This window comes from Lacerta agilis, chromosome 8 (assembly GCF_009819535.1).
Source record: "Lacerta agilis isolate rLacAgi1 chromosome 8, rLacAgi1.pri, whole genome shotgun sequence".
In the NCBI taxonomy this organism is placed as follows: domain Eukaryota; kingdom Metazoa; phylum Chordata; class Lepidosauria; order Squamata; family Lacertidae; genus Lacerta; species Lacerta agilis.
This window is the reverse complement of record NC_046319.1, coordinates 19,963,643-19,990,257: the sequence shown is the minus strand read 5'-3', so window position 1 is coordinate 19,990,257 and position 26,615 is coordinate 19,963,643. Positions and strand designations below refer to the sequence as shown.

At 45.7% G+C, this 26,615-nt stretch overlaps 1 protein-coding gene across 4 annotated transcripts in view; it reads right to left on the bottom strand.

The window, feature by feature from the left end:
• The window catches only part of TP73 (tumor protein p73), a 100,292-nt gene that overhangs the window by 27,760 nt on the left and 45,917 nt on the right, over positions 1-26,615 (bottom strand). For all 4 annotated transcript variants that reach the window (XM_033156432.1, XM_033156429.1, XM_033156430.1 and 1 more), the window contains one exon: positions 18,157-18,402. In XM_033156432.1, coding sequence (XP_033012323.1) covers positions 18,157-18,402 — 246 coding nt within the window. The remainder of the gene's footprint in view (positions 1-18,156; positions 18,403-26,615) is intronic.

The window sequence follows — 26,615 nt, the reverse complement described above, 5'->3', positions numbered from 1 at the left end:
TTATCCTTCATGAATTTGTCTAATTCCCCCTTTAAAGATTTCCAAGTCAATGACCATCACTGCATCTTATAGGAGTCCTGAGCATTACAACCAGTTAAAGGCGACTATGGGGTGTTCCTCTTGCTTCAGGCCAAGGGAGCCGGCGTTGGTCCACCAGAGTGCATGGAAAAGCCATTTACCTTTCTGCAGCAGCGGTACCTATTTATCTACTTGCACTGGCATGCTTTCGAACTACTAGGTTGGCAGAAGCTGGGACAGAGCAACGGGAGCTCACCCCATCACACGGATTCGAACTACCAACCTTCCGACCAGAGAGCCCAAGAGGCTCAGTGGTTTAGATCACAGCGCCACCCGCGTCCCTCTTAGGACAATCCAAGAGACAGGGGATTCCACAGATTTCTTTTGAATAGGGAGGCTTTTAATATTTAATAGATTATTGCATTTTAATGTTCTGTTGGAAGCCGCCCAGAGTGGCTGGGGAAACCCAGCCAGATGGGTGGGGTATGTATGTATGTATGTATGTATGTATAAATAAATAAATAAATAAATAAATATTATCATCATTAATATTGTTTTGTTATTCCTGCAGTGCCTATATCTATATATTGGATACATCCCTGCCCCAAAGTGGTGTCTTGCACGAAGTCAGTTGGATGTAAATCAATATGTCATAGTAGACCCTCCACTGTTTTTCCTAGACTCTCATGTCCTAAGTCTGACTGGCCATCAAAAATAGATCAACAATATTTGATTATTGTGCTAGGGCATCATAGTCTCTCTCAGTTGACTTGGGGAGAAACTCTTGCATAGAAAAACTTCCTGGCCATTGCTCCATCTAGCTCAGGATTGTCCACAATGACTGGTAGCAACTCTCTAAGGCTATGGAAGGAGTTTCTCTGAGCCCTACCTGAAGATGTTGGGGATTGAACCTGGGACCTTCTGCATGCAAGGCGTTGAGCTGCCCCCCCCGCCACTAGAGCTGCAGCCCATACCCAGTTGCCAGATTGGATCTCTCCACCTCCCGACTCTGTGACCCTCAAAATCTCTTCTGGCTGCCTCATAGCAAGATCCACCTCTCCTTATACATTGTAGAAAATAAAAGAGGGAGAAAATGCAGAGACAAGGCAATGAATGTCTCTCTTTCCCCCCCCCCCCACTTTAGCATTTGGAGAGCCGAAGGCTAGCCTTGCCTTGCCCAGAAATATTCCTTCGGAGAAATATCTCTGTGTCCGGAACCGCTAGGTGGATGTGTCTCAACAGAATCCCAACTGATAAGATCCCGTTTATCATCAGCTTTTGACACAGAGGTGTCTAGACTTGAAAAGCACAGGGAGGGGTTTGTCCTCCTCCTTTCTTAAAGGAAATGATCCAAACCATTACTGTTGTTTCCTACTCATTCCCATCCCCATCCCTCCCCCAAAAGCCACACCCTTAATTTTTCTTTTGTTAGGGTTGTGGGGTTTTTTGGGGGGGGGGGTTTGCATTCCATTCTCCTCATTAGAGTTTTCCTGCAGACGTGTTTGGGGATGCAGTAGTCAATAGATCCTAAGGAAACTGCTACCCTGGAAAGAGGGAGCAAGGGGAAGAAAAGGGGGGGGGGAATTGCGCCCCGGGCTGCTAATTTCTCTGCGTTCCCTGAGCAAGCAGCTGCAAGGACCCCCTTCCCTGGTTTGGGCAGGTTTGGGCAGATAGCAGCGGAGAGGTGATAATAATGCGTCTGTCATTTCCCTTCGACATGTAGGATCTTGCAAACCGCAAATACCGTTAACCAGCTTGGCCAAATCTGTTAGGACGGATCCTGGGAGATGAGAGCACATGCCTACCGCAAAGCTTGCCTCCTTATTTTATTTTATTTTTTTCATCATTATGGATAAGAGCAAGACTCACCCACCCACCCAAAATCGGGGTATGGAGCGGGGTGGGGGTGGGGTGGGGTAAGGGAACATTCTTGGAAGGAATTGCGGTCCAGAGGCTGGCGGAATCTTTGCACAACGAGAAGCGGGTTTTGTAGATCTTGCTATCCCTGACACAGACAATGCTGGGCTTGCTGGTTTTCACAGTGGCCAATCAGTTGCCTGTTATGAGAAGCCTGAAAAGGGGGCGACAGGGCTCTCGCCCCCCACTTGTGATTCCTAGCAACCGGTATTTAGAGCGATCCTGCCTCTGACAACGCAGGTAAAATGTAGCCCATCTCGGCAAGTTGCTAATGATAGCCTTATCCTCCATAAATGTATTCAGCTCCCTTTTTAAAGCCATCTGGGTTGGTGGTCATCACTGATTCCACAGTTTATTCACTGCATGAAGAAGTATTCCCCCCTCCTCCCATGCATTTCCCCGCTACTACGTCGGATTTTATACACCCCTATCTATTGTCTCTCAAACAGTCAGATAACAAAAGCAACAACAGCTATGTCTTCTCTTGCTTGTCTTTTATCTAAACTAGAAAAAGAAAAAAAGAAAACCCAAGAGCAAATGCTGTAACCTTTCATCATAAGGGAGTTGCTCCATCCGCATGATTATTTTTGCTGCCCTTTTCTGAAACTTTTCCGCGCTCTACAATCTCCAACTATGCAATAGCCAGTGGAACAATTCAGAATAACACAGATAACGTACAGAGTAGGGTCGTGGTGGGTTCATTTTGTAATGAATAAAAAGAACAAGCCATTTCGTTTTTCAAATACTAGTAGAAATGAATGGGCTTTGTTTTCATGTCTCAATCTGTGCTGGGTGAGAGTGCTTAACCATCTCTGTCCATAGTGGAGCTGATATTAGTAACTCCTCCTAGTAGCTTTCGGTTTATTTTCTCAATTGCCCCAGTGGAAGGGGGGAGAGGACAAATTAGGCTGAAACCCGAATTCCACTTACTGTATATTCTGGCGTATAAGACTACTTTTTAATCCCGGAAAATCTTCTCAAAAGTCAGGGGTTGTCTTATGTGTCGGGTGGAGAATCTGTGGCCGAGTACATCTCAAAGTCTATATTTTAACTGGAAAAGTTGGGGGGTCGTCTTATACGCCCAGTCGTCTTATACGCCGGAAAATATGGTACTTGGGAGCAATTCCAATTGAATCTGTGAAGCAGAGGACACTTTAAATACATTCTTAAAACTTAAAGGTTTTTCCCCAAGCTTTCCTGGACTGTTACCTTTTTAACTCTGCTCTGTATAATGCTCAGTTTTATTTGTGATATGAATTTTTGTCTTGTTTTTATCTAGGTTTTATTTTTTTTGCTAAATTTAAATTCTAAGAAGTGTCTTTTCATAACACACCTCAATATTGCATTAAGCAGTATATTTTAAGAATGCGTAAATTAATAAAAATGTGAGGAACAAAATGAATGTGACATTTATGAATGTGAGTTGCATTCAAGGTTGGTCCTATACGAAGCAGACCCATTGAAATGAATGGGCATGACTAATTTAGTTCCATTGATTTAAATGGATGCCGAGTAGAATGCTGTTGGTTATCACCCTGAGTGACCAACCTAATATTATTTCAATTAACGAGTAATAAAATAAACGAGGCCTTTGATAACAAACACGAATGGCCCTGTGAAATCAAAACCACTTTCCCTACAAGGGAAGAACCTTGATAGATATTGCTAGGTTACCAAAATAACAGCCCTGGCTACTTTCAGAACAGACTTCACAAACCTAGTACCCTGCAAATGTTTTGGACTACAACTTCCATCAACCCCAGCCAGGATGGCCTATTTCACACCCTCCTTGAGTGTTTTTGCCTTTCTGGAATGTGCCATTAACCATGCTTCTTGCTTGTCTGGGTGGAAGATAGAGAGAAAGAGTTGTGTGTGTATGTAGAAACTAGTCTACTGTATAAAGGTGAAATTTACATTCATTGCTCCACCCAGTATAGCCACTGGACCAACCCATTATTGGCATGTGGCCCTTGGAAGGTTCACTGGAAGGAAATGTGGTCCCCAGGTTGAAAGAGATTCCCCACCCCTGCTTTATATGGGCAAAATTTTCTAGCTGCCCGCTATGGAACTGATGTCAACAAACCCAGGTTTGGAGCGCAAGAAGTTGAACAACTATTTCCCCTGCCTACTGGTTTTACAGGTTGTGAAACAGAGGTATGGGGAAGGGTCCCAGAGGGAGCCTGTGTTGAATTCACAGGATCACTCCAATGCAAGGAAAACAAAGCAATTAAAATTAGTGTTGCATTCAATTATGCTAGGCTCTTGTCGAAATCTGGCGTGAGTATTTGTGTGAGTTTATGGTTAATGCACTTAATCTGGCCTTAATGCAACAAGGGATCATCTTTGATCCTGCCCATGCAATTGGAGAGCCTCAACAAGCTAAAGGGGGAGGGGGAAAGGCAGGAATGCCTTCCAGGTGAACTCAACAACAAGAAAAGCAACCATAGCACTTGGACTTCTAGCAATCGGCGAGGTGCCTTGCTGAATTGGACCAAGGGGCTATCTTATCCCTACACTGGCAAACCAGATGCCTCTGAGAAGCTCACGAGCAGGACCTGAGTACAACAACACTCTCCCCACTTGTGATTTGCAGCAACCTGTATTCAGTGCCATGCTGCCTCTGAAATGGGAGGTAATACACAGCCATCTTGACAAGCAGCCATTGATCACCTTTAATTTATCATCGTTTCTCATTTAGGGCATCTTCAGTATTTTTGCAGGGAAGCTTCAAGCACCTACCTGTTAATTGGGGCTTGCACCGTTCAATTGGATTCAAGTGCTCTGTCACCCCTAGCACAACAAATGCACCTAAAGAAAAAGGCTTTCGGCAATTAGGAGAGTGACAAGGAAAAGGGATCGAAAGGCATGGGATGAACAAATGACCAACACAGAGATGTGTGAACACCGTGCAAGCAAATCAGCAGAAATGCTTGATGTCATATAACAAACACTCGATAGAGGCTGGGCATAGGGTTGCAGCCAACTAAGTCATGCCCAGAGTAGGCCCATTGAAATGAATGGACTGAGGTCAGTCACATCCATTAATTCCTGCGTGTCTGCAATGAGTAGGACTAACGCAGGAGACAACCCATTCCAATCTCTCCTTTGTCTGTGCAAGCAAATCTGGATGAAGGCTCAGTAGAGAGGGTTACCTGGAGGGGCCCAAAGACTCTGTTTGCTGGATAAAAACTGGGGCTGCATTCACAGGGCAGTTTGTTCCATTTTGCATGACATTTCCTCAACTGTCAGGGGCAGTGCATCCTGTTTTGAAGCTTGAGGTACAGCTCCACCCACTGAGCCTCCTGCCATGCTACCTACACAGTGCTGCCTCTGCCATTTGCTGGTGCCACTTCTCTGTTGATACCCCCAGAGCATCACCTTGGCAGCTTCCACTGCCTGGGGCAGCTGCTTTGCCCTGTCTAATAGGTGGGCTTGTCCTGCTAACTCTCCCCCCCCTTCCAATATATTTTAATAAATTTCCAGCAATTTCACATAAACATTCCAATACATAACATTGTGACATATACACTCCAATAAATCACAATTTTTTCTTTTCTTTTGTTAACTTCACATCCCCTTTTCCATTGTGTTTTTTTTATTTCTCTCCCTTGCTGCACCCTATCTTCTATCTTCTATATCATAACAATGATACAATACAGTAACCTCTAATTCCTTCTGTTGCTCATAGTACAAATCCTGCTAGCAAATTCATCATACTATAGCCCTGCTAACTCTTGAAATTTCACACAATGTAGAAGTCACTTCCAGAACTATAGAGAATATAGTGCAAGTTTAGCACTCGTTTCCATATTATTTGCAAATGGGTTCCCCCCCCCCCCGAAGCAAATAACATAAAAATGAAAACTAAAGTTGCACTATAGGAATATATAGTTCCAGAAGTGGCTTTTACGTCGCATGAAAGCTCAAATTTAATGTGGAACGTTACAGTAAGGGGGAAAGTTGTGGCAATGCTACAAACTGCCATGTGAATGCAGCCTGGGTGAGGCTGCTTCTCATGAGCACTTCTAAACTGGAAGAAACCAATGTGTGTGCATGATAGCGATTGCTGGATTGCTGGAAGTAATCCCCATTTCCTTTTCCTCTCAATTCATTTTCTCTCTTCCTCTTTTGCCCACTTCCTCACTCCAAACTAGGGTTTCCATATTTCAAATCTGGACGGAAAAGTTGTTGAGCTCGAAAATATTGACGTGTTTAAGCTATTTTTAAGGGGGGGAAACACCAAAAATGACACTGCTGACATGGCTTGCCATAGTTTCAGCTATTTCTGCCCAGACACTGTTTCTGATTGCCAGCTATGTCCAGGAAATTCCAGACATATGGCAACCCTACTCCAACTCCTTGGTCTGAATTTGGACTTGAAGAATCTCGAGCAGAGAGTTAAATTTATTAAGTGTAGTGTACACTGACGGCAGAATATAAACAATGCAAACTAGACATGTTCATTAACCCTTCTTTTGCCCGAAGCAGGAGACAGTTTGGGTTCTGGACCATACAAGGCCACTTCCTTGCAGAACACCAGGGTAGCTCCTAATAGGAGATCATGATAGAGTTGTATGCAAAAAAAAAAAAAAGAGGACGGGGAGAAGTTCGCCCACTTCCTCTCGTAATACTAGGACCATCCGATGGAGCGGAACGCTGGACGATTCAGGACAGGCAAAAGTCCCTCTTCACACAATGCATTGTTAAACGATGGAACTCACTCCCACAAGGGGAGTTATGACGACCAACTTGAATAAGCTTGAAACAAGGGTTAGACAAATTCATGGAGGATACCCATCAGTTGCTACACTCTGCTATGGCTATGTTTTGCCTCCACAGATGGAGACAATGTGTGCCTTTGGATACCAGTTGCTGGAAATCGCAGGGGATCACAAAATCATGGAATTGGAGAGTTGGAAGGGACCCCATGGGCCATCTAGTCCAACCCCCTGCAATGCCAGAATCACAGCTAAAGAATCACTGTAAATATGGCCACCATCAACCTCTGCTTAGAAGCCTCCAGTGAAGATTGCAGTCTGTGCTGCATCCAGCTATTACTTGTGGGCTTCCCACAAGCATTTGGCTGGTGACCCTGAGAGCAGGACGCTGGGCTAGGTGTCCATCAGGCGTCCTCTTCTTCTCTGTGCTTATGTCCTTACGTTCTTGCAAGTCTCCTCTGCGGCATGCAAGGCTTGGAGGGCCAAAGGTGCTTTTCTCACTTCAAGCATCCCCCATGCTTTTTGGGGGAGTGCTAAAGAAGGGAGGCAGCGCATCCCACAGCTGCCATTGCTGCCGCCGCGATTGGACTTGAGAAAAATACTAATTATCTATCAGTTACCAGCTGTCTGGCGTGGCAAGGGGAGGGAGGGGGGGCATGGGGCAGATATGGCAGCTGCGATCAGCTCCCGGTTTTGACACGTCCAGGCAGCTCCTGCAGGCAGACATCCTGATAGCTTTGCACATGCTGTCGGGCTACTGACATGCTCCATCATGCCCATGGATCAGAGAGCCACCTTCTCTGGCCTCCCACCCACTATGAAAATGAATCACAAACAGGAGAGTGGCGGTGGGGGGTGCTGCTGCCAGGATGTGGGGTTTCTACAAGTTGACCCAGGACCTCAGAGCTGAAGGGGAGCACCCACTGGTCCATTAGTCAGGAGGCCAAAGGGCCTCATGTATTCTATTGAGGTTATAACTTTCTGTATGTTTTAAATCATGGTTGTATTTATTTATTTTTTACTGATAAGTTTATTGTTTTTTCTTTTTTGTATACCGCTTTCCCTGCAATCAAGGGGAGGGGTATATAAGTTTTTTTTTAAATAAAACTGAACAGAAGCACACCCTGGTACTATTATTTATAGTTGGTTAGAGCATGGTGCTGCTAATGCTAAGGTTGCAGGTTCAATCCCCGTATGGGACAGCTGCATATTCCTGCATTGCTGGGGGTTGGGCTAGATCAGGCATAGGCAAACTCGGCCCTCCAGATGTTTTGAGACTACAATTCCCATCATCCCTGACCAGTGGTCCTGTTAGCTAGGGGTGATGGGAGTTGTAGTCCCAAAACATCTGGACAGCCGAATTTGCCTATGCCTGGGCTACATGATTCTCAGGATCCCTTCCAACTCTAGTTCTATGATTCTGAGATCTTAACAGTCGCAATACTAAGGCTAATAAGAAATTTCACCCTCTGCCTCTCAGGAAGCACATCATAGTTGGGGGGGGGGGCAACCAGCCAGGCACCATCCACCAGCCAGAGAACTTAAGAGAGTGCTTGGCTGTGTGGATTTAGGGCATGCTGTTGCAATCTATTACAAGTCACTTTCATTAAAAGGTTGGGTGTAAATCTCCTAAATCAAGGGTGGGGAACTTTCTCCTGCTTGAGGGGCCACATTCTCATCTGGGCAACCTTCCAGAGGCCCCATACTGGTGGCGGGTTCGACAAGAGACAAAAGGGGTCAGAGCAAGAAATGTAAAGTTTTGCCTTTGTAAAAAATGGGCCAGTTTCTACAAGCACACACGAACACCCCTCTCTCTATTCTGCATCCAGGTCAGCAAGAGTCATGGTCAAGGACACATTCCACCCAGGCTAAAACGCCCGAGGAGGGTACAAAGTGGGGCTGGTGACAAGTGTGACCTTGGGGAAGGGGATATAGGTGGAGAAGGGGTGTGGCCTGGAGCAAGCCTTGAGAAATCTGGATGGCCACATTCTGTCCATAGGCCTGAGCTTCACCACCCCTGCTCTAAATAAATACATTTACCCTATGAGGTCCTTGTTGAGGGGTGAATGATGATGATGATGATGATGATGGAGATGCAGCAGAAGCTACTATAAAGAGAGACACAAGCAATCCTTTGTTGCAGCACTCAACCACGCCTTGAGGCTGAGGGCTAGCCATGATAAGCTACCCGAGACCTGAGTATGCTCAGAGCTCAGGAGCACCCCCTTCAGGCACAAAAGGGAATGATGGTTTGTAATGCCAGAACTTTGATTGGCTTGCAGAGGGGAAGCCTCTGGATTGGCTGGGGCTGCTATAAATACCAGGAGCTTGCATGGCAGTTGTGAAGGTGTATGTAGGAAGATTCCAGGGATCAAACTGGGACTCTTCTGGTGAGCCGGAGAACTGCAGCTTTGAACACTTCCAGAAGTCAGGGGTGTGGAAGCTGCGGCACATCCAAGCGGCTGTTCAACTCTAAAGCTTCATCTGCACCATACAGTTAAAGCCCTATGGTGCCCACTTAAAATGGCAAAGAATCCAGGGGAACTGTAGTTTGCTAAGGATTCCGAGAGTTATTAGGAGAGCCCTATGCCCTTCACAGACCTACAGTTCCCACAATATTGATCCTTTTCTCCGGGAACTACAGCTAGAGACAGGCAAATCTGTCGGTTTTGGTTTCTTACTTTTGCACACATTACCCGTGTAGATGCAATATTTATTTATTTATTTAATTTATTTGCATATTTTACTCTGCTGGAGAACCACACTATAAAATTTAGAGAGGTGCATATTTCGAAGGATGGCTGTTGTTTCGGTTCACCCATTTGTTTCAGGGAGTAAATACCGGTAAACTCGCTTTTAGATGCGAACGGAAGTGGCTTTCTTCTCCATCCCTACTGACTGGTTCCCCGTTTCTGACTCTCTGGTTAATTCATTGGCTACACCTTCTGGTCCTCTTCACTCTCATCTTGGACAGCTGCCTGCAGCCAAGGTTCAGTGAGGTGGCCGCCTCTTGTGACGAATGAAGAGAAGCAGAAAATGGTGGCAGCACGTTGGAAAGAAGTCCTGTAGATGCCACCACACCACAGTCTGACCTTCATCCTCCAAACTAGTCTGCTGCCCCATCACCAGAGCTGAAATAAGAATCAACTGTCCATCTGGCCAGATTTTGGGAATGTAATTGGGAGAAGGGCATCTTATCCTTTGCCCCATGAAGCAAAATGTCTTGGGTAAGCACTGGCTAAAGGCTTGTCCACCTCTCCTTTGTGTATCTTCTATTTATTTTAGTGAGGTTTATGCCAGAGAACTTCCTCATCATTAAAAGAGCCCTACAAAATCAGGCCAACAGCCTACCTGGTGCATCATCCTGTTTTCCTAGTGGCCAAGCAGATACCTCAATGGGAAGCCCACAAGTTGGGCAACTCTCCCCTCCTGCAATTTCCAGCAACTAGTAGCCATTTTGGGGAAACATGTTTTTTAACCATGACAGCCCTGGATCCAATGATCTGCCATAGTTCCACCCTTGCAAAGCTTACAAACTGCACAATTGCCCATTGCAAAATGAGATTGGAGATCCTTTTTTAAAGGCGAAAGGGATATTAAATTGCATTTAGAATCCCAGGCCCAAAGCCAAGGATAAGGAAGCATGATAATGGGACAGAGAAAGCAATTCTGCCATGGGGGTCGTTATGCAAAGCCTAGAGAATTGCCAACTGATCCACCCTGAGCATTGTGAAACTGCAGCTGAAGCTTGAAGAAAGCAAGAATTTCCATTTGGATTTGTTAGCAAGAGGTTTCAGGCAAGATGGGTGAAGGGAGTAGTCAGGCTAAGGCTGAATTCTGAAACACCAACTGACCAACTGGCCCTAACAGGCTTTTTATGACCAGCAAAAGGTCTCAGTTCTGATCAGCTCACTAGGAGATAATTTTGATGCTTTTGCAACACTGTTGGAAGGATGAGATGCCCTGGACAGAGCCATGGCATTTCTGAAAGAACACTGTTCCCCAAAGGATGAAGCGTTCCTTTCGTCACAAAGAGAGCCTTTGTGGAGAGTTATTTTATTTTGTCTGTCCTGAATCTTCCAGCATTCAGATTCACTGGATGTTCCCAAATACATGCCTGTTATGAACTCCCCTTGGAACTGCTCTGCTGTTCTCCAAGGAAGATAGATATGTGTGGTCAATCACCCAAGGCCATCCTATTGTCCTCAGAAGGCACAGCTTTGCTCCAGCAGGTGCTCTCTAGGAACCTGAGTTCCTCCCAATCTTTGCTGAAGAGTTGCAGGGAATTCACCCCCTCAGCAAATGTGATGAAGCCCCCAAGAACACAAAGCTAAAAACAAAACAAAACAAAAAAAGCGTGGGGAAGAGTACCAAGATGAACCAGAATAACAGAAGGGAACACTCAGGCGCCGAATGATATTTTAATTGCTAAACAACAACAGTTAGCCACTATCATCTAAAAACATCCCATTACAGAAATAATACTAATGCTAACACATTCAAAGTCAAAATTTATCGACTCCTTCATACATGCTAGCTTTTTCATTACAGGGTTATTTCAGTACTTTGAGGAGCGGGTAAATAGACAGGATTTATTAAATTTGGAATGTCTTGAGTAGCATATATAGATTTTTGCAGGACATAGTCTCATATATATAGTGGTTTTTTCTGTTGAGTGCAGGGGTACACATACCTCTAAACATTGTGTGTGTGTGTGTGTTTACTAGCAAAATTTTGCATTACATTTTGCCTCTCTGCAACACTCTGCTGATGGAGCATCTGGGGTGCTTCAAGACTGCTAATATTTTCAAGTAGGATTCAATCACACACTAGCAAATCCAGGTTGTACAATTAAAGTTGATTTGCACAGCAAATCACCCACCCCCAATAAAAAATTATGGAATAAGGAAAGTGACCAGAAAATGAAATGGAAAGTGTGGGATAATAATTGCTTAATGCAACATCTTATAACCTCCCTGCAAACATATCATAATTAATGCAGAATAAATAGTTCATCTAAAGGTGAACCCCTATTGAGTTATAGAAATTCAGAGCCCACATCTCCCTATCAGGTAGCTGTCCAGTAAGTTCCAGCTGATAAAAAAAGCCCTGGGCAATATGTATAGAATCATAGAGCTACAGAGTTAGAAGGGACCTCAAGGGTCATCTAGTGCAATCCCCTGCAATGCAGGAATCACAGCTAAATAATCCCTGGCAAATGGCCACCCAACCTCTGCTTGAAAATATCCAATGAATGAGAGTTCACCACCTGCCAAGGTAGTTTGCTCCATCATCAATCAACTCTTACCACCAGAAAGTTCTTCCTAATATTTAGCTGGAATCTCCTTTGTCGTTTGAATCAATTGGTTGGTGTCCTCTCCTCTGGAGCAGCAGAAAACAAGCTTGCTTCATCTTCCATGGGACATCCTTCAGATATTTGAAGATGCCTATCATATCACTTCTCAGTCTTTTATTCGCCAGGCTAAACATGCCCAACTCCCTCAACCGTTCCTAATAAGGCTTGGCTTCCAGGCCCTTTGTTGTCCTGGTCACCCTCTTCTGCACATGTTCCAGCTTGTCAATATCCCCCTTAAATATGTTTCTCTTCAGAGGTGGAGCAAGGGAAACAGTAGCCTTTGGAAGATTTCTACTCTCCCCTAGTGACTCTCAATAATCCAGGCATAGGCAAACTTGGCCCTCCAGATGTTTTGGGACTACAACTTCCATCATCCCTAGCTAACAGGACCAGTGGTCAGGGATGATGGGAATTGTAGTCTCAAAACATCTGGAGGGCCAAGTTTGGGAAACTCTGTCCTAGTCCTACACTCTACCCTTGTCAACACATAGGAAGGAGAGAGAGAGGTGTGGGGGTGCCTATAGAAACTAGCCTACCGCAAAAGTAAAATTTTAATTCATTGCCCTGGACAAGCTGTTATTTCAACTCAGCTTTGCCACTAGAGGCCTGTGAACTTACAGCGGCTAGAAGCTCCTTTAACCAGATGTGCCAGCTTAACTATAGAACATCAGGCAGTGGTGACCTCCGTACTGGATAACTGCAATGCACTCTATGTGGGGTTTCCCTTGTGCTTGACCCGGGAATTGCAGATAAAGCAGACAGGAGTGAGGCCCTGTCAGCATGCAATACCTCTGCTCAGAGACCTGGAGTGTTTGCCTGTTCATTACTAGGTCAAGTTCAGGGCGTCACAATTGGTATATAAAGAACTTAATGGCTTGGGGAAAGTTTACTTGTGAGATAGCCTTACCCCATGTGTGCCCAGCTGACCGCTTCAATTAGCAGAACTGGCCCTGTTACAGATGCCACATAATACTCGTTCTACAATTGTAAGAAATCAATCATTTAGTGTGGGAGCACCTACACTTTGGAACTCCCTGCCTATTGATACAAGGCAGAGAGGCCTTTGTGCTATACTCTTTTTGGCACCTGCTTGAAATATTTTTGTTTTGGCAAGCCTATCCAGACATGCAGAATAATAATAATAATAATAATAATAATAATAATAATAATAATAATACCCCACCCATTTGGCTGGGTTTCCCCAGCCACTCTGGGGGCTTCCAGCAAAATATTAAAATACAACACTGGTGAGTGTTTTGATCTGATTTTAATTACCAATGTTAATTCTCTTTCGAATGTGTTTAGCGTTACTTTTTTTAAAAAATTGATCATTTTAATATTTCTTGAAAACGACTACTTAGAGGTTTATTGCATTCAAGTGGTATATACGTTATGCTAAACAATAAATAAATTGCAATCCCAGGATATCTGATCATTGGACACTCTGTCCCTAGCAACACTTACTCAAAAGTAACTGATGGCAAAACTGATGGCAAAACAGTTTACATTCCAAGTAGGTCTTCTTGGGCCAGTCATCATCTCAGCCTAACCTACCTCACAGGGTTGTTAAAATAAAATGGAGAGGAAGAGCGCCATGTATGTCACCTTGAGCTCCTTGAAGGAGAGGTGAGAGATAAAAAGCATAGATGATAGATAGATAGATGATAGATAGATAGATAGATAAGTAAGCCACCACTGCACAGAGCAGGCAACATTTCAGATTCTGAACACAATTGCAATCATGTTCTATGACTGTTTATTTGGAAGTATGTTTGGTGGGGCTTACTCCCGGGTGAGTTTGTCTAGGCATCTCCACATTGAGATTGCAGCTGCCTAATTGTCTGCAGGACTATAGTCAAGGAGATGTGCATCCAGAGTCTGTGTGCGTTTCCTCGGGAGTTGGGCTCCATTGAATTCAACGGGGCTACTCCCAAGTGCGAATGGGCAAAACCTGTCTGTTTCAGTTTCTTGCTTTTCCAATCTCAAGCCCATGTTTTCTCCACATCAGTGCCTGAATTCCATTTTTTATATACTTCTCATGAAAATTCACCCGCATTTGTGAATTCCTGCTAGCATGCGGCAGTTTTGGGTACGAAGTTTTCCTAACATGCACAGTTTTTTCAAAGCAGTTTCCCCACAGTGCAGTGCATTTTGGTACATCATTTACACCAATATATGCACCCTTTATGAACATCTTTACCCCAGCATATGCATTCTGATATGCTGGAGAAAGACACAGCAAGATTCAGAGACATCCAAATTCTGAAGGATGACTGTGTCTTGTTGCAGAAAGTACAGATTAGGTTCACCTTTAAATGCAAACTGAATCATATTTCTTCCCCCATCATACTTGGCTCCCAGGTACTGTAAGTGTGCTTAGGCTTGTGGTGAAAAATCAGTTGAAATCTTAATGCTAGACAGTAGCATGTAAGACTGGTGATGAGCTCATCCTAACACCCTCCAGTATGAGAAGAGGTTTGTATGTGCCATTTAACTTGAGCTGATTTATAAATATTACCATGATGATTTAATAGCTAGTGGAACACTTGCTACAATATTTGCATGCGTGTGCAGTCAATGGGCTTTTTTGCCTAAGTGTCTGCTTTCCTTTTAACAACTACTAGTCAGTGATCATAGAATTGCAAAGTTGGAAGGGACCCTGAGGTTCAACCCCCTGCAATATGCAGCCATCCCATACAGGGATTGATCCTGCAACCTTGGCATTAGCAGCACCATGCTCTAACCTGTTGAGCTGTTACTAATCACGTTAAGGTCTGTGCCATGAAAAGAAATTCTGCCTTCCTGTGGGATCCTGGTCACTCTGGGCTGGGCCAGTCAGCTAAGGTAGTTCAGTTTAGGGAAGGGAACCCTGGTGGTGGACCACCTGCTTTTCATGCAGAAGAGCGCAGGTCCTACAACCCTGCAGAATCACTAGGGGAGGTGGGGAATGTCTTCTGCCTGAAGCCCTGGATCGTTGCTGCCAGCCAGTGTCAAAAATACAGAGCTAGATGGACCAATGGTTTGGCTCAGTATACAGCAGCTGACTATGTTCCTGTGTTTTAAGGAAAGGGCTGTAGCTCAGTGATGGAGCACCTGCAATGAATACAGAAGGTCCCAGGTTCAATCCCCAGCATCTCCAAGGATGGCAGAGAGAAACTCCTGCATAGATTTCCTGGAGAGCCACTGCCAGCCAGTGAAGGCAGTATTGAGTTAGAAGGACCAGTGGTCTGATTCAGTCTAAGGTGGCTTCTTATAGTCTGTGATGGAGGCTAGGCTTTGCCCAGAGATGGTGCCCTTAACAGCACCATTTTATTGGTTTGAAACATCTATACGCTGCCTCCTTCATGACAGCTTGCAGTAAAACTCAGAAATGCAATGAATAGTGAATAGAATACTGGGAGAACAGTAATGGATAAGGCAGGCCGACCCACTCAAAATTACTACAATATCATCAAAGGGAAACCCAGAGCCTTCGAAGGGTTGGGACCGAGTCCCCAAATATCTCAGGAAAGCCTGCAGTGTTTGTGGTCTGGCAATGAATTCCAAAGCCACGTGCCTGCCAATGAGAATGCCCTTGTACCCAAATAAACAGTTTACTTAGGAGGAGAACGGTGCTGTGGTACCCTTGTCACTCTCCTCACCACTCACGCTGCAATATCCTGACTGATAAGGATGAGTGAATCTGTCATCTTCAGCTTTTCAGTTTTTTCCCCTTACTCTTAAGTTCAGTTCTCCACATTCCCACATCAATTTCCTGATTTCTCTCTCTCTCTCTCAAAAAACAACAACCACCCAATAAAGTGCTCGTGAAAATTCGCCATGATTTTAATGTGACGATCTCCTAATATACACATGCTTGTCTGCAAGTCTGCCTAATATACACATTTTTTGCAAACAGTTTCCCCTAACAGAATACAGTTTTGCATGTTGTTTTCACTTAATGTCATGCATTTTCATGCATGCTTCCTAACCCCAGCCAGTGCACTTTTGGTGCACGTAACTTGAAAAATTCAAAGAAGCGCAAATTTCAAAGGATGGCCATGTTTCCGTTCGCATATTGTTTCAGAAAGTGTGGAACAGGTAGGCTCACCTTTAACTGTGAAGTGAATCGAGTTTCTCCTCCATCCCTACTGACAGGGACCATGTGGGAAGGGAGGCTCTGTGTGTCACAGGGGCAGCGTAGAGGGATGCCTCTGTATGTACCATGTACCACATGTGTGGTAACCATTTGGCGACTGCTGAGGAAGGGAACTGGCTAAACCTGCCGCTTAACCTGAGTGATACCGGAGAAGTGGGTTCAAACCCCTCTCAACCTTGCTGTGGAAAGTGACTAGTTTGCTTTGTCTGATAGAGCTCAGTGGGTGACACTTTGAATGAAGCCAGTTCTGAAGGCACGGTCTAAGAGTTACAGCCAACAGGGTGCTCTCCCCAGGTGTTGTTGGACTACAACTCCCATCAGCCCAAAATAGCAAGGCCAGAGATGATGGGCATTGTAGTCCAACAAAATCTGGGAGGCAACACTTTTGGCTACTGCCAATCTAAAGGGATATGACACAGCCAACTTGCCATACTTAAGCAGAGTGGCTGGGGCAACCAAGTCAGATGGGCGGGGTACAAATAAATTATTATTATTATTATTATTATTATTATTATTATTATTATTATTATTAATATCAGGTCTGGTCAGCACATGGATGCAATGCGACATGGGAAACGCCGCCTAAGCTGCACTAAGTTGTATGATCAGATATATGTGTAATAAGTGAACAGTAAATGCCACATGTGTTCGTCTATGCCCTGCACCCTTTTGCTTGCATTGCACCTGGTGTGATGGGGTTTTGGAACTGGCTTGTTGAGAGAGAGGTCCCATATAATGGACCTAGCTCACAAAGTTGGACTGAAGAGCAAAAAAGGCAAGATAGTTGTAAGATGCATTGACACATCTGAAAAGTCCGCTTGCCCAATACAGGCAAATGCATATTTAAAAGAAAGCCTATTGGCATGCACCAACATTCACAGAAATGCCATAACTCAGTGGGTTGAGCACATGTTGAGCATGGAAAGGGGCTCAGATTTAATCCCTGGCATCTCCAGGTCCTTCAGAAACCCTGGAGGGTTTCTGCCCATCAGTGTAGGCAGCACTCAGTGGCCTGAGTCTGCACAAGGCAGTTGCTTAGGTTCTAAAATAAATAAATAGGATAGCAACCTATTGGGAGTGCATTCCTGGCTGGCAAATCCCCAGCTGAAGGACATGAGAAGCTGCCTTATACAGAGTAGGACCAGTGCTCCCCCCCCAAAAAAATAGGTACCAGTACTCACCCTGAAGTTGTTATAGTAAGTGCCACACTTTTTAACAACAACAACAGCAAAAAGGTACTGCCCTTAAGTATCCCTTGAAAAAAAAGCACTGAGTAGGACCATTGGTCAATCTACCCTAGTATTGTCTTCTCTTCCTTGCAGTGGTTTCCAGGGCTTCACTGAATCACAATTCTGCAGGGGACCGACCTCAAGGGCCATCTAGTCCAACCCCCTGCAATGCAGGAATCTCAACTAAAGCATCCATGGCAGATGGTCATCCAACCTCTGCTTAAAAACCTCCAAGGAAGGAGAGCCCGCCACCTTCCGAGGTGGTCCATCCCACTATCAAATCAGCTCATGCTGTCAGGAAGTTCTTCACAATATTTACCGGTAGATAGAATCTCCTTTCTTGGTATTTGAATCTATTGGTTTGGGTCCTACCCGCTGGAGAAAACAAATTCTCTCCATATTCTATTGGTGTATCTGAAGAAGTGTGCATGCACACGAAAGCTCATACCAAGAACAAACTTAGTTGGTCTCTAAGGTGCTACTGGAAGGATTTTTTTTTGATTTTTTTTGTTTGTTTGTTTTGACTATGGCAGACCAACACGGCTCCTACCTGTAACATATTCTATGCAGCAGCCCTTCAGGTATTTGAAGATGGCTCTCTTATCACCTCTCAGTCTCCCCTTCTCCAGCCTAAACCTTCAGGCATGAGATTTACCTGGAGACACCAGGGATCAAACCTGGGACTTTCTGCATGTGCAAAGGGAAGCCGTTCCTCCACTGAGCTGTGGCCTTGCCCCCCAAAAGAGCCAAAAAAAAAATAAATCAAGCTGTGTGACTTACTGTCCAGGTCGCAGATTTAGCCGTGCTGGATTGCTGGAAGGTGACCTCGAAGTGATGCGGCCCCGGGTAGTCAGTGTTGGACGGGATGACAGGCGCTGGGGACATGGTGTCGAAGGTGGAGCTGGGCTGCGAGTAAGGCGAGAGCGTCGGGACATTGGAGGCGTGCTCGGAGCTATAAGGGCTAGAGGAGGCGGCCCTGCTGTCAGTGCTCTGATCCATGCTGTTGTTTAGCAAATTAAACTGAGACTGGAGGAAAGGAAACGGAGGGGGAGGAGGATGGAAAGGGGGGGGAGGAGGAAGGAAGGGATGGAGAGAAATAACACTGCCAGTTTAAACACATGGAAATCTCAACACACTCCTTTTTTTGGAAAAAAAAGTTGTCCAGGTGTCTTGTTACAGGCACCTTTAAAGGGGTAGCCTCACTCCAGAGAAAACCAGCGTGGGCCATTCATGGCTCAGCTTCTTATCGTTAGCCCCTACACCACCCCCAATTCCAAACAAGCTGCCACTTGTTAGAAAAAGAGAAGGATACTCTCTCTTTTTGCCTTTTGCCTTTTTTTCTAACAAGACTGACCTTGTTCCTCAACTTCATCCAGGATGGAGATGACACGTGTGCAACCCTCCCCCTCCAAACCCCCCCCCCACAACCCAGGATATATACATACATGCATACATATATAATACATATAACGAATTTAGCAAAATGGAACCCTTGCATTTTGCCCTTGGGAAGAGCTAAAGGTTTTGTGATTTGGGTGCTGTCCATTCTGAAAGTGAGACTAAAGGCATTTGCGTAAGTGACTGACCCTCGTGAACTATCTCTAGGTGTAGCTGTGGGTAGAGATAGAAAGAGATGTCAATTTCAGTTCCTCTCCTTTTTCCAGTCTTAAATCTACTTTGCACATTGCATTTTTTCCCCTTTTACATAAGACAGCATGAAAACGTGTGTTTGTGTGTGTGCATTTTTACACACATTTCTCCTTATTTGTGCATTTTTGCAACACATATTTGCCTTCTGTGAGCATCTTTGCAGGTCATTTCCCCCACGTTCCAACAGGATGCAAGTTTGACTGTTATTTTCACCAATACGTGCATGCTTGTTTGTATGCAGTCTTTGCTTGGACTGTTTCACTGAAAATCTTCTCTTGGAGAAGTGCTCGTTTCAAAGGAGAAATGTGTTTTGGATCACATAGCAGTTTGATAGCAGATTTGGAAAGTTTGTATTAAAATGCAGACCACGTGAATTCCCCCTCCATCCCTGAGCCCCAGCCAGCATGCAGCCAAACGTGATGATGGGAGCTGCAGTCCACCAACCTCTGGATGGCCCATAGGATCCCCACACCTGAAAGGTGATGTCCAAGAATCCTCCCAGCTTTATAAGTCTATGGGCAAGTTTACTTGCAATGGGCCGCAGTGCATTCTCATCCACAGATGTAATGAATGAGCACAGCGGTCATCTGTGGAGAAGCATACAACTATTAAGAGATTGAGCCGTTGCTCAACTGAAAGAGCATCAACTTTGCTGTGATGTCTCCAGGCAGAGCTGGGGATTTCATCTGTCCAAAACCCAGGAGAACCACAGCCAGTCAGTGTAGACAATACGAAGTTAGCTAGACCAATGGTTTGGCTCAGAATAAAGCAGTTCACTACTTCCTTGTGCAAGTAAACTTGTCCAAGGAACTGGAAGCAGGTGATAATTGCCTTACACAAAACCCATCTACCCTTTTTCAGCATGAGGACTGTGTGCTGAAGGTCGGTCAAACCTCCAAGGGTTGTATGCCCCCCCCACAGCAAATATAAACCCACTCACACAGGCCATGTGCATGCCACACTCATTGCCACTGAAGTGCTGGGCTGAGTGGCGTAAACCTCTCCACACAACTCCATGCTTTGACTGGGCCATTTCACCATTGCAGTGCTGGGCTGTACAGAGGGACTTAAAGCCACTCAGCGCTGAGATGGAGAAAAGAGGGTGCTGATTTTGCTGGGGGCTGGTGGGTCCCTTGCAGTGGGTGTGACCCATGGGCTTTGGGCACGGCACCCATGAGGCTACCCCACTGATTTCTCCCTGGATGGGCAAATAAACCTTGAAGACTTTGCAAAGAATCTTCCCTGGGGGCAAATGGGGTCCTGGCTTGCCAGCTATCTTTAACCACCCCCCCACCTGCCAGCCTTCTGACTTTCCACTAGTCAACGGGGGTGGGAGGCACTGTCCATCAGCTTCCAGTGTGGTGTAGTGGTTAAGAGCAGTGGACTCGTAATCTGGTGAACCGGGTTCGTGTCTCCGCTCCTCCACATGCAGCTGCCTTGGGCTAGTCACACTTCTCTGAAGTCCCTCAGCCCCACTCACCTCACAGAGTGTTTGTTGTGGGGGAGGAAAGGAAAGGAGAATGTTAGCCGCTTTGAGACTCCTTCGGGTAGTGATAAAGCGGGATATCAAATCCAAACTCTTCTTAGCCTGAGTGTTGCCCCTTGTATAACTCAGCAGGGAGAAGGAGGCAGATGGGGCACAGCTAGAATGAGTTGGCTCTGCCTCTGGCGCCACCTGCTGTTGGGCCTCCTCCCTTTGGCCCTACCACTCCCAATGGGCACCACAGTGCCACACCTGAAGATGCTGTGTGGAAAGCAAATGCCCTCTTGCTGAGTTACAAATCCTCCTTAAGATCCGCTTTCCTTATTTCAACATATTCATCTCCCACCTTTCTGAGGTCTTTGAGGCAGTTTGTGAGCGTGTTTGAACAAAGTATATTTTTGGTCTTGGCAGAGGCAAGCCTCCGCACGTACGTAGGTCTTCCACCCCAGAACAGGCACACAGATTCCTATGCCCTGTGCTTGGTGTCCATGCTGAAGGCCCATGCCAGGGCTTCAATAACTTTCTAGCATCACTCACTGGGGAGGGACCATAAACTCAATGGTTAGAGCTCCTGATTTGCACAGAGAAGGCTCCAGGTTGAATTGCTAGCATCTCCCGGTACAGCTGGGAATATTCCCTGCTCGGAACACTGAACACATGGCAGGCAGGGCCAACTACCACTTAGCTTTGATTCCTGCATTGCAGAGGGTTGGACTAGATGACCCTTGGGATCCCTTCCAACCCCACAATTATAAGCCTCTATGATTCTAACTAACTAGTTTCTGCTGCCATTCTCCTCTCTGCTGAGTTCTTCAAGGCTCTAATGCAGCCTTTCTCAACCTTGGGTCCCCAGAAGTTGTTGCACTTCAACTCCCATCACCCCTACCTGCCAGGGATGATGGGAGCTGTGGTCCAACAACAGGAAAGTCTGCTCTGGTGCATTCAAAAGAAAGCTTGCATCGTTACCTGTATCCACACTCTAGGTCTCAGGCTCAAAAAATAAAGTCCGCTTCCTGGTTGCCATTACAGAACGCAGTTGGGAGAAGGATGGGGGACAAAGCTAGAATCAGTTAGCTGTGCCTGTCATTGGCTCTGGCGCCACCTGCTGTTGGGCTCCCTGCTTTCCGCCCCACCAGTCCAAACATCCACCAGCCAAGAGAAAAAACAGAGAGCACAACAACTGATTGGTTAAGCCCTTAAGAGATGTGAAGCGAATGTGAAGGAGAGAGGGAGATACCCAAAGTGGTCCAAGAAGGGAGGGGTTATGATGGTTTAAGGAGGGTGTGAAACCGGCCCAGGAAGGTGTGAGGATGGGGATAGCACTGAAGGTCAAACAGAGAGGCTTGGAGAGGCATATTCAGGCCCTGTAACTGACCTTCCTCACTACTGGCATGAAAAAAAATATTGCCATTTATTTCTTTAGGAAATTCCTAAACTGCACCTTCATCCAGAACAAGAATGTTTGAGCAGTGTACATACATAAGAATCAAACATCAGTACAATATCATCATCATCTACTCTTATGAGTTAAAATAATTTATAAATATATTTTTTAAAAACAAACTTATATGCCACCTTCTATTCAGGGGCTGAAGATGGGGGCGGTGGGGGTAGACCGCCCTGGGTGTTTTCGCTGAGGGGGGTGACATTTGGCATGCCGCCCACACGTGACTTCCAAGGCTACCCCAAGCCATTTGCCGGTGGCATCCCCCCTTCCCCCTTCCCCCTTCGTTTTGACAGTTTGGGGAGGCTTGGGAGTCATGGGCGGGTGGCGCTCTGAATGTCCCCCATCAGCGGCTCGCTCCACCCCTGGCTGCAGGTGCGCGTGCTGCTCAGTGCACCCGAGTGGCTATCCAGTGCCTGGGAGGGCACCCTCCACACCCTCCCTCCCTTGGGAGTGTGCTCTGCCCCCTGGGAGCACCCCCACCCCCCTCGAGTACATGCCTGCCCTGGGCAGCGTGGACATATATTCCACCGCTGCTTCTATTCAGAAGATTTAAGGGCAGTTTACAGTCAAACTATGATGATGATGATGATGATGATGTACTATAAAAATGCAATAAGCCAACACTGAAATGCCAGAGCAACAGCACCTATAACATCCAGCAGCAATTATCAGCACAATATCTGTGTCCAGAAAAATGCTTGGGCAAATAAGTGTGTGGATTTGTTTGTTTTCAGGCATACACCGGAAACTGTTGGAGCTAATCTTACCTTGCTGGTGAGCAGGGCCGTCTTAAGCATATCTGGCGCTGTGGTGCAAAGATCCCTCCAGCAGTGCACCCCATTTCCCAGAGTTGTCAACCTTTTCCCAAGCCTCTGCAGGGATCGCTCTCCTCCTGCAGGGGCTTGGGAAGGAAGCTTCATGCCTGCCAGCCATACAGTTGGCGGGGCACAGCTTCCATCCTAAGCCTCTGCGGGGATCGCTCTCCTCCCACGGAGGCTTGGGAGGCAAGCTGCACACCCGCCAACCATATGGTTGACGGGGCACAATTGGCAGGCACGCAGGAGGGAAAGGGGAGGCCGTCCACAAAGCTGCGCAGCTCCCCCACTCACTGGGGCGCCCCTGAGAGGCCGGCGCCTTGGTACAATGCGCCAGTAAGCCCAATAGGAAAGACAGCTCTGCTGGTGAGAGCCACTGTACTATGGTGGTACAGCCATAGAATCATAGGACTGTAGATTTGTAAGAAGAAGAAGAAGAGTTGGATTTGATATCCCTCTTTACCACTACCCGAAGGAGTCTCAAAGCGGCTAACATTCTCCTTTCCCTTCCTCCCCCACAACAAACACTCTGTGAGGTGAGTGGGGCTGAGAGACTTCAGAGAAGTGTGACTGGCCCAAGGTCACCCAGCAGCTGCATGTGGAGGAGCGGAGACGCGAACCCGGTTCCCCAGATTACGAGTCTACCGCTCTTAACCACTACACCACACTGGCTCTGGTTAGCATGTACTAGGGTCATCTGGTTGGCATGTACTAGGGTTGTCATATTCAAGAACTAAAAATCTGGACATTTTGGGGAGGAAGTTTCAAAAACCTGGACATTTTGCTGATTTCCCAAAATCCTCCTGCCTCCAGATGCTAATTCCGCTATTGCAATCCCAGACATCTCTGGGGAAATCTGGACATGTGGCAACCCTATCGTATACATTATTTGGCCACGCGCATCAACATCAATGGGTCTACTCTAGCACTGAATCCCACCCAACGACCTCACTCTACACCAGATAAAGCAAAACTCTGAAGATGTGTCTGCAAAGCAACAGAAGCTGGGTGGATTTCATTTTGCAGATCCCCACAGCAGTGGAACTTAGTTACCCTCCCCTTCTTACCAACATGCCATCAATCTTAAGATTTTTAAAACTAACCAGACTTTGGAATCAAGGGACAAGTTATAACTTGGGATTCTCGAACCTCACCCACGGATAACTTTCTGATGTTGCACTCTAATAGCTTCCTTTCTTTTTCTTTTTTCTTTTTTTTTTTAAAAAAAGTACCAACATGAGGCATCCATGTCAAGCAAGACCTCCAGCGCGCCGCAACTCCTACAATATCATCAGTGTTCAGTGAGTAACAGTTGGAATTCAGAGCAAGACTGAACTTGCAGTGGTGGAGAACACCTCTTTTCTCCCCGAAAATATGCATGCAAAACTCCTTTGTCCTCTTTGATAATACAGTTCCAGGATGCTTTTGCCCTCCACACCATGGATCTCGAGGTGCCTCCTGAGACAGAGATCCCCAAGATTAGGAACTGAGGTGAATTTCGTTTTGTCTGCATTTTAAAGCAAACCAACCTAATTCACATTTCTCCAGCTAATATGCGGCTTGAACAGAATAGGCAGAGTCCTTTTTTTTTTTTAATGCAGTTTTGGTTCAAAAGACATATGCTGAAATCTGTATTTTATGAGGATAATGGGTTGTGTCCAATGCTAGGCTTAATGAGACGAGACCCATTGAAATTACCAAAACTAAGGTAGCCATGCCCATTAACTTCAGAAGATCTACTCTGAGTATGACTAGCACTGGATACCGTCTAATGCATACAAAGGTGGAAGGCATATAAAGTGTGCACTTTATAATAGAAATGCATAAAATGTATGTGCAAAAAATGCATATTTCAGGGGGAAAGTGTGTACAAGGATGTATATAATTTAAGCACAACATTAATTTTTCTTTTTAAAAAAACTATTTTTAAAAAAGGACAGGACAGACTTCTGGCTGAAAAACACATGAAAATACAAAAATGTGTTTATCAGGAGGAAATTCACACTAAAATGCTGAAGAATTTTCATGATGATGATGATGATTGAATTGCAAATTGCTACAGAAAGAGATAGAACTGAATTTAAGATTGGAAAAATGAGACACTGAGATGCCACAAACTAGCAGATCCTTCCATTGCTAATGATGGGGAGTTGAATAGGCATAAGAACATACTTTGGCCACCTCATGAGAAGAGAAGACTCCCTGGAAAAGACCCTGGTGTTGGGAAAGATGGAGGGCACAAGGAGAAGGGGACGACAGAGGATGAGATGGTTGGACAGTGTTCTCGAAGCTACCAACATGAGTTTGACCAAACTGCGGGAGGCAGTGGAAGATGGGAGTGCCTGGCGTGCTCTGGTCCATGGGGTCACGAAGAGTTGGACACGACTAAACGACTAAAGAACAACAACAAGAACATCAGAGGTGTCTTTCTGGATCTGACTAAAGGTACAGCATCCAGTTTCCCAAGCAGGTCCACCAGATGCACATGGGAAGCCCGCCATAAGGACATGGCTGCAAGAAGCCCATCCCACCGTTGTTCCCCAACAACCGGTCATCGGGGGCATAATATGCAGCCATCATGACTAGATGCCACTGATAGCTTCCTCCTCCACCACCAAGAATGTGTCTAACCCCCATTTTCAAGCAATCACAAGCCATCACCTGATTTTGTGGTAACAGCTTCCATAGTTTATCTATGCCCTGTGTGAAAGTCCTTCATCTGGGCTGGAATCTCCTACCAATCCATTTCGTCAGCCGATCCTGTGTCCTTGTCTCATTTTTTGTTGTTGTTGTTCAGTCGTTCAGTCATGTCCAACTCTTCATGACCCCATGGACCAGAGCACGCCAGGCACCCCTATCCTCCACTGCCTCCCGCAGTTTGGCCAAACTCATGCCAGTCGCTTCAAGAACACTGTCCAACCATCTCATCCTCTGTCGTCCCCTTCTCCTTGTGCCCTCCATCTTTCCCAACATCAGGGTCTTTTCCTTGTCTCATTAGAGAGGGTAAAAGAATAACCTCCCCATCCACTCTCTCCACGCCATGTCTAACTTTCTAAAGAAAAAGAAAGGAAAAAAAACTCTACCAAGTCCCACACCCACCTTCATTCATACTAAACATTTCTCCAGGGAAAACAGGGCTGTCCTATTCCATACCCCCCAACATTTCTCTGATGAAAATAGGGACATCCTAAGGAAAAGCAGCACATTCCTGGATCAAATCAGAAACCCGGACAATTGCTTTAGATCTGGGACTGTCCCTGGAAAATAGGGGCAATTGGAGAATCTGAACTTTATTTTATTTTATTTTATTGAACTAAAAAGCTCCTATCCCTGCAGCCTTTTCTTATAGGGGTGTTGCTGGACCCTGGTGATCATTTTAGTTGCCCTTTTCTACTCCTTTTTTCCTGATTTGCAACCTCTTTTGAGACTGGGCACAGCATTCCACATGTGGCTGCGCCATAGATTTCTATAGAAGTATTGCAATGCGGGCAGAGGGTATGGATTCACTTTGGTTAGGATGCTATTGCGGACCTCTGCCTAACTGGCACTTTCTGAAAAGATAAAAGAACACAGTAACAGCCTGTAAGATCAGCACAATGGCTCATCTAGCCCGGCATCCTGTTCTCATGGTAGCCTACCAGATGCCTCAATGGGAAACCCGCAAGCCGGATCTGAGTACAAGATCACTCTCCCCTCCATTGATTTTCAGCAACTGGCATTCAGAAGCATGACTGTCTCCAACTAGGGAGGCAGAGAATAGCCATCACGACTAGTAGCCATTGGTAGCCCTCTCCTCCATGAATTTGTACAATCCTCTTTTGAAGGCCATCAAAGTTGGTGGCAG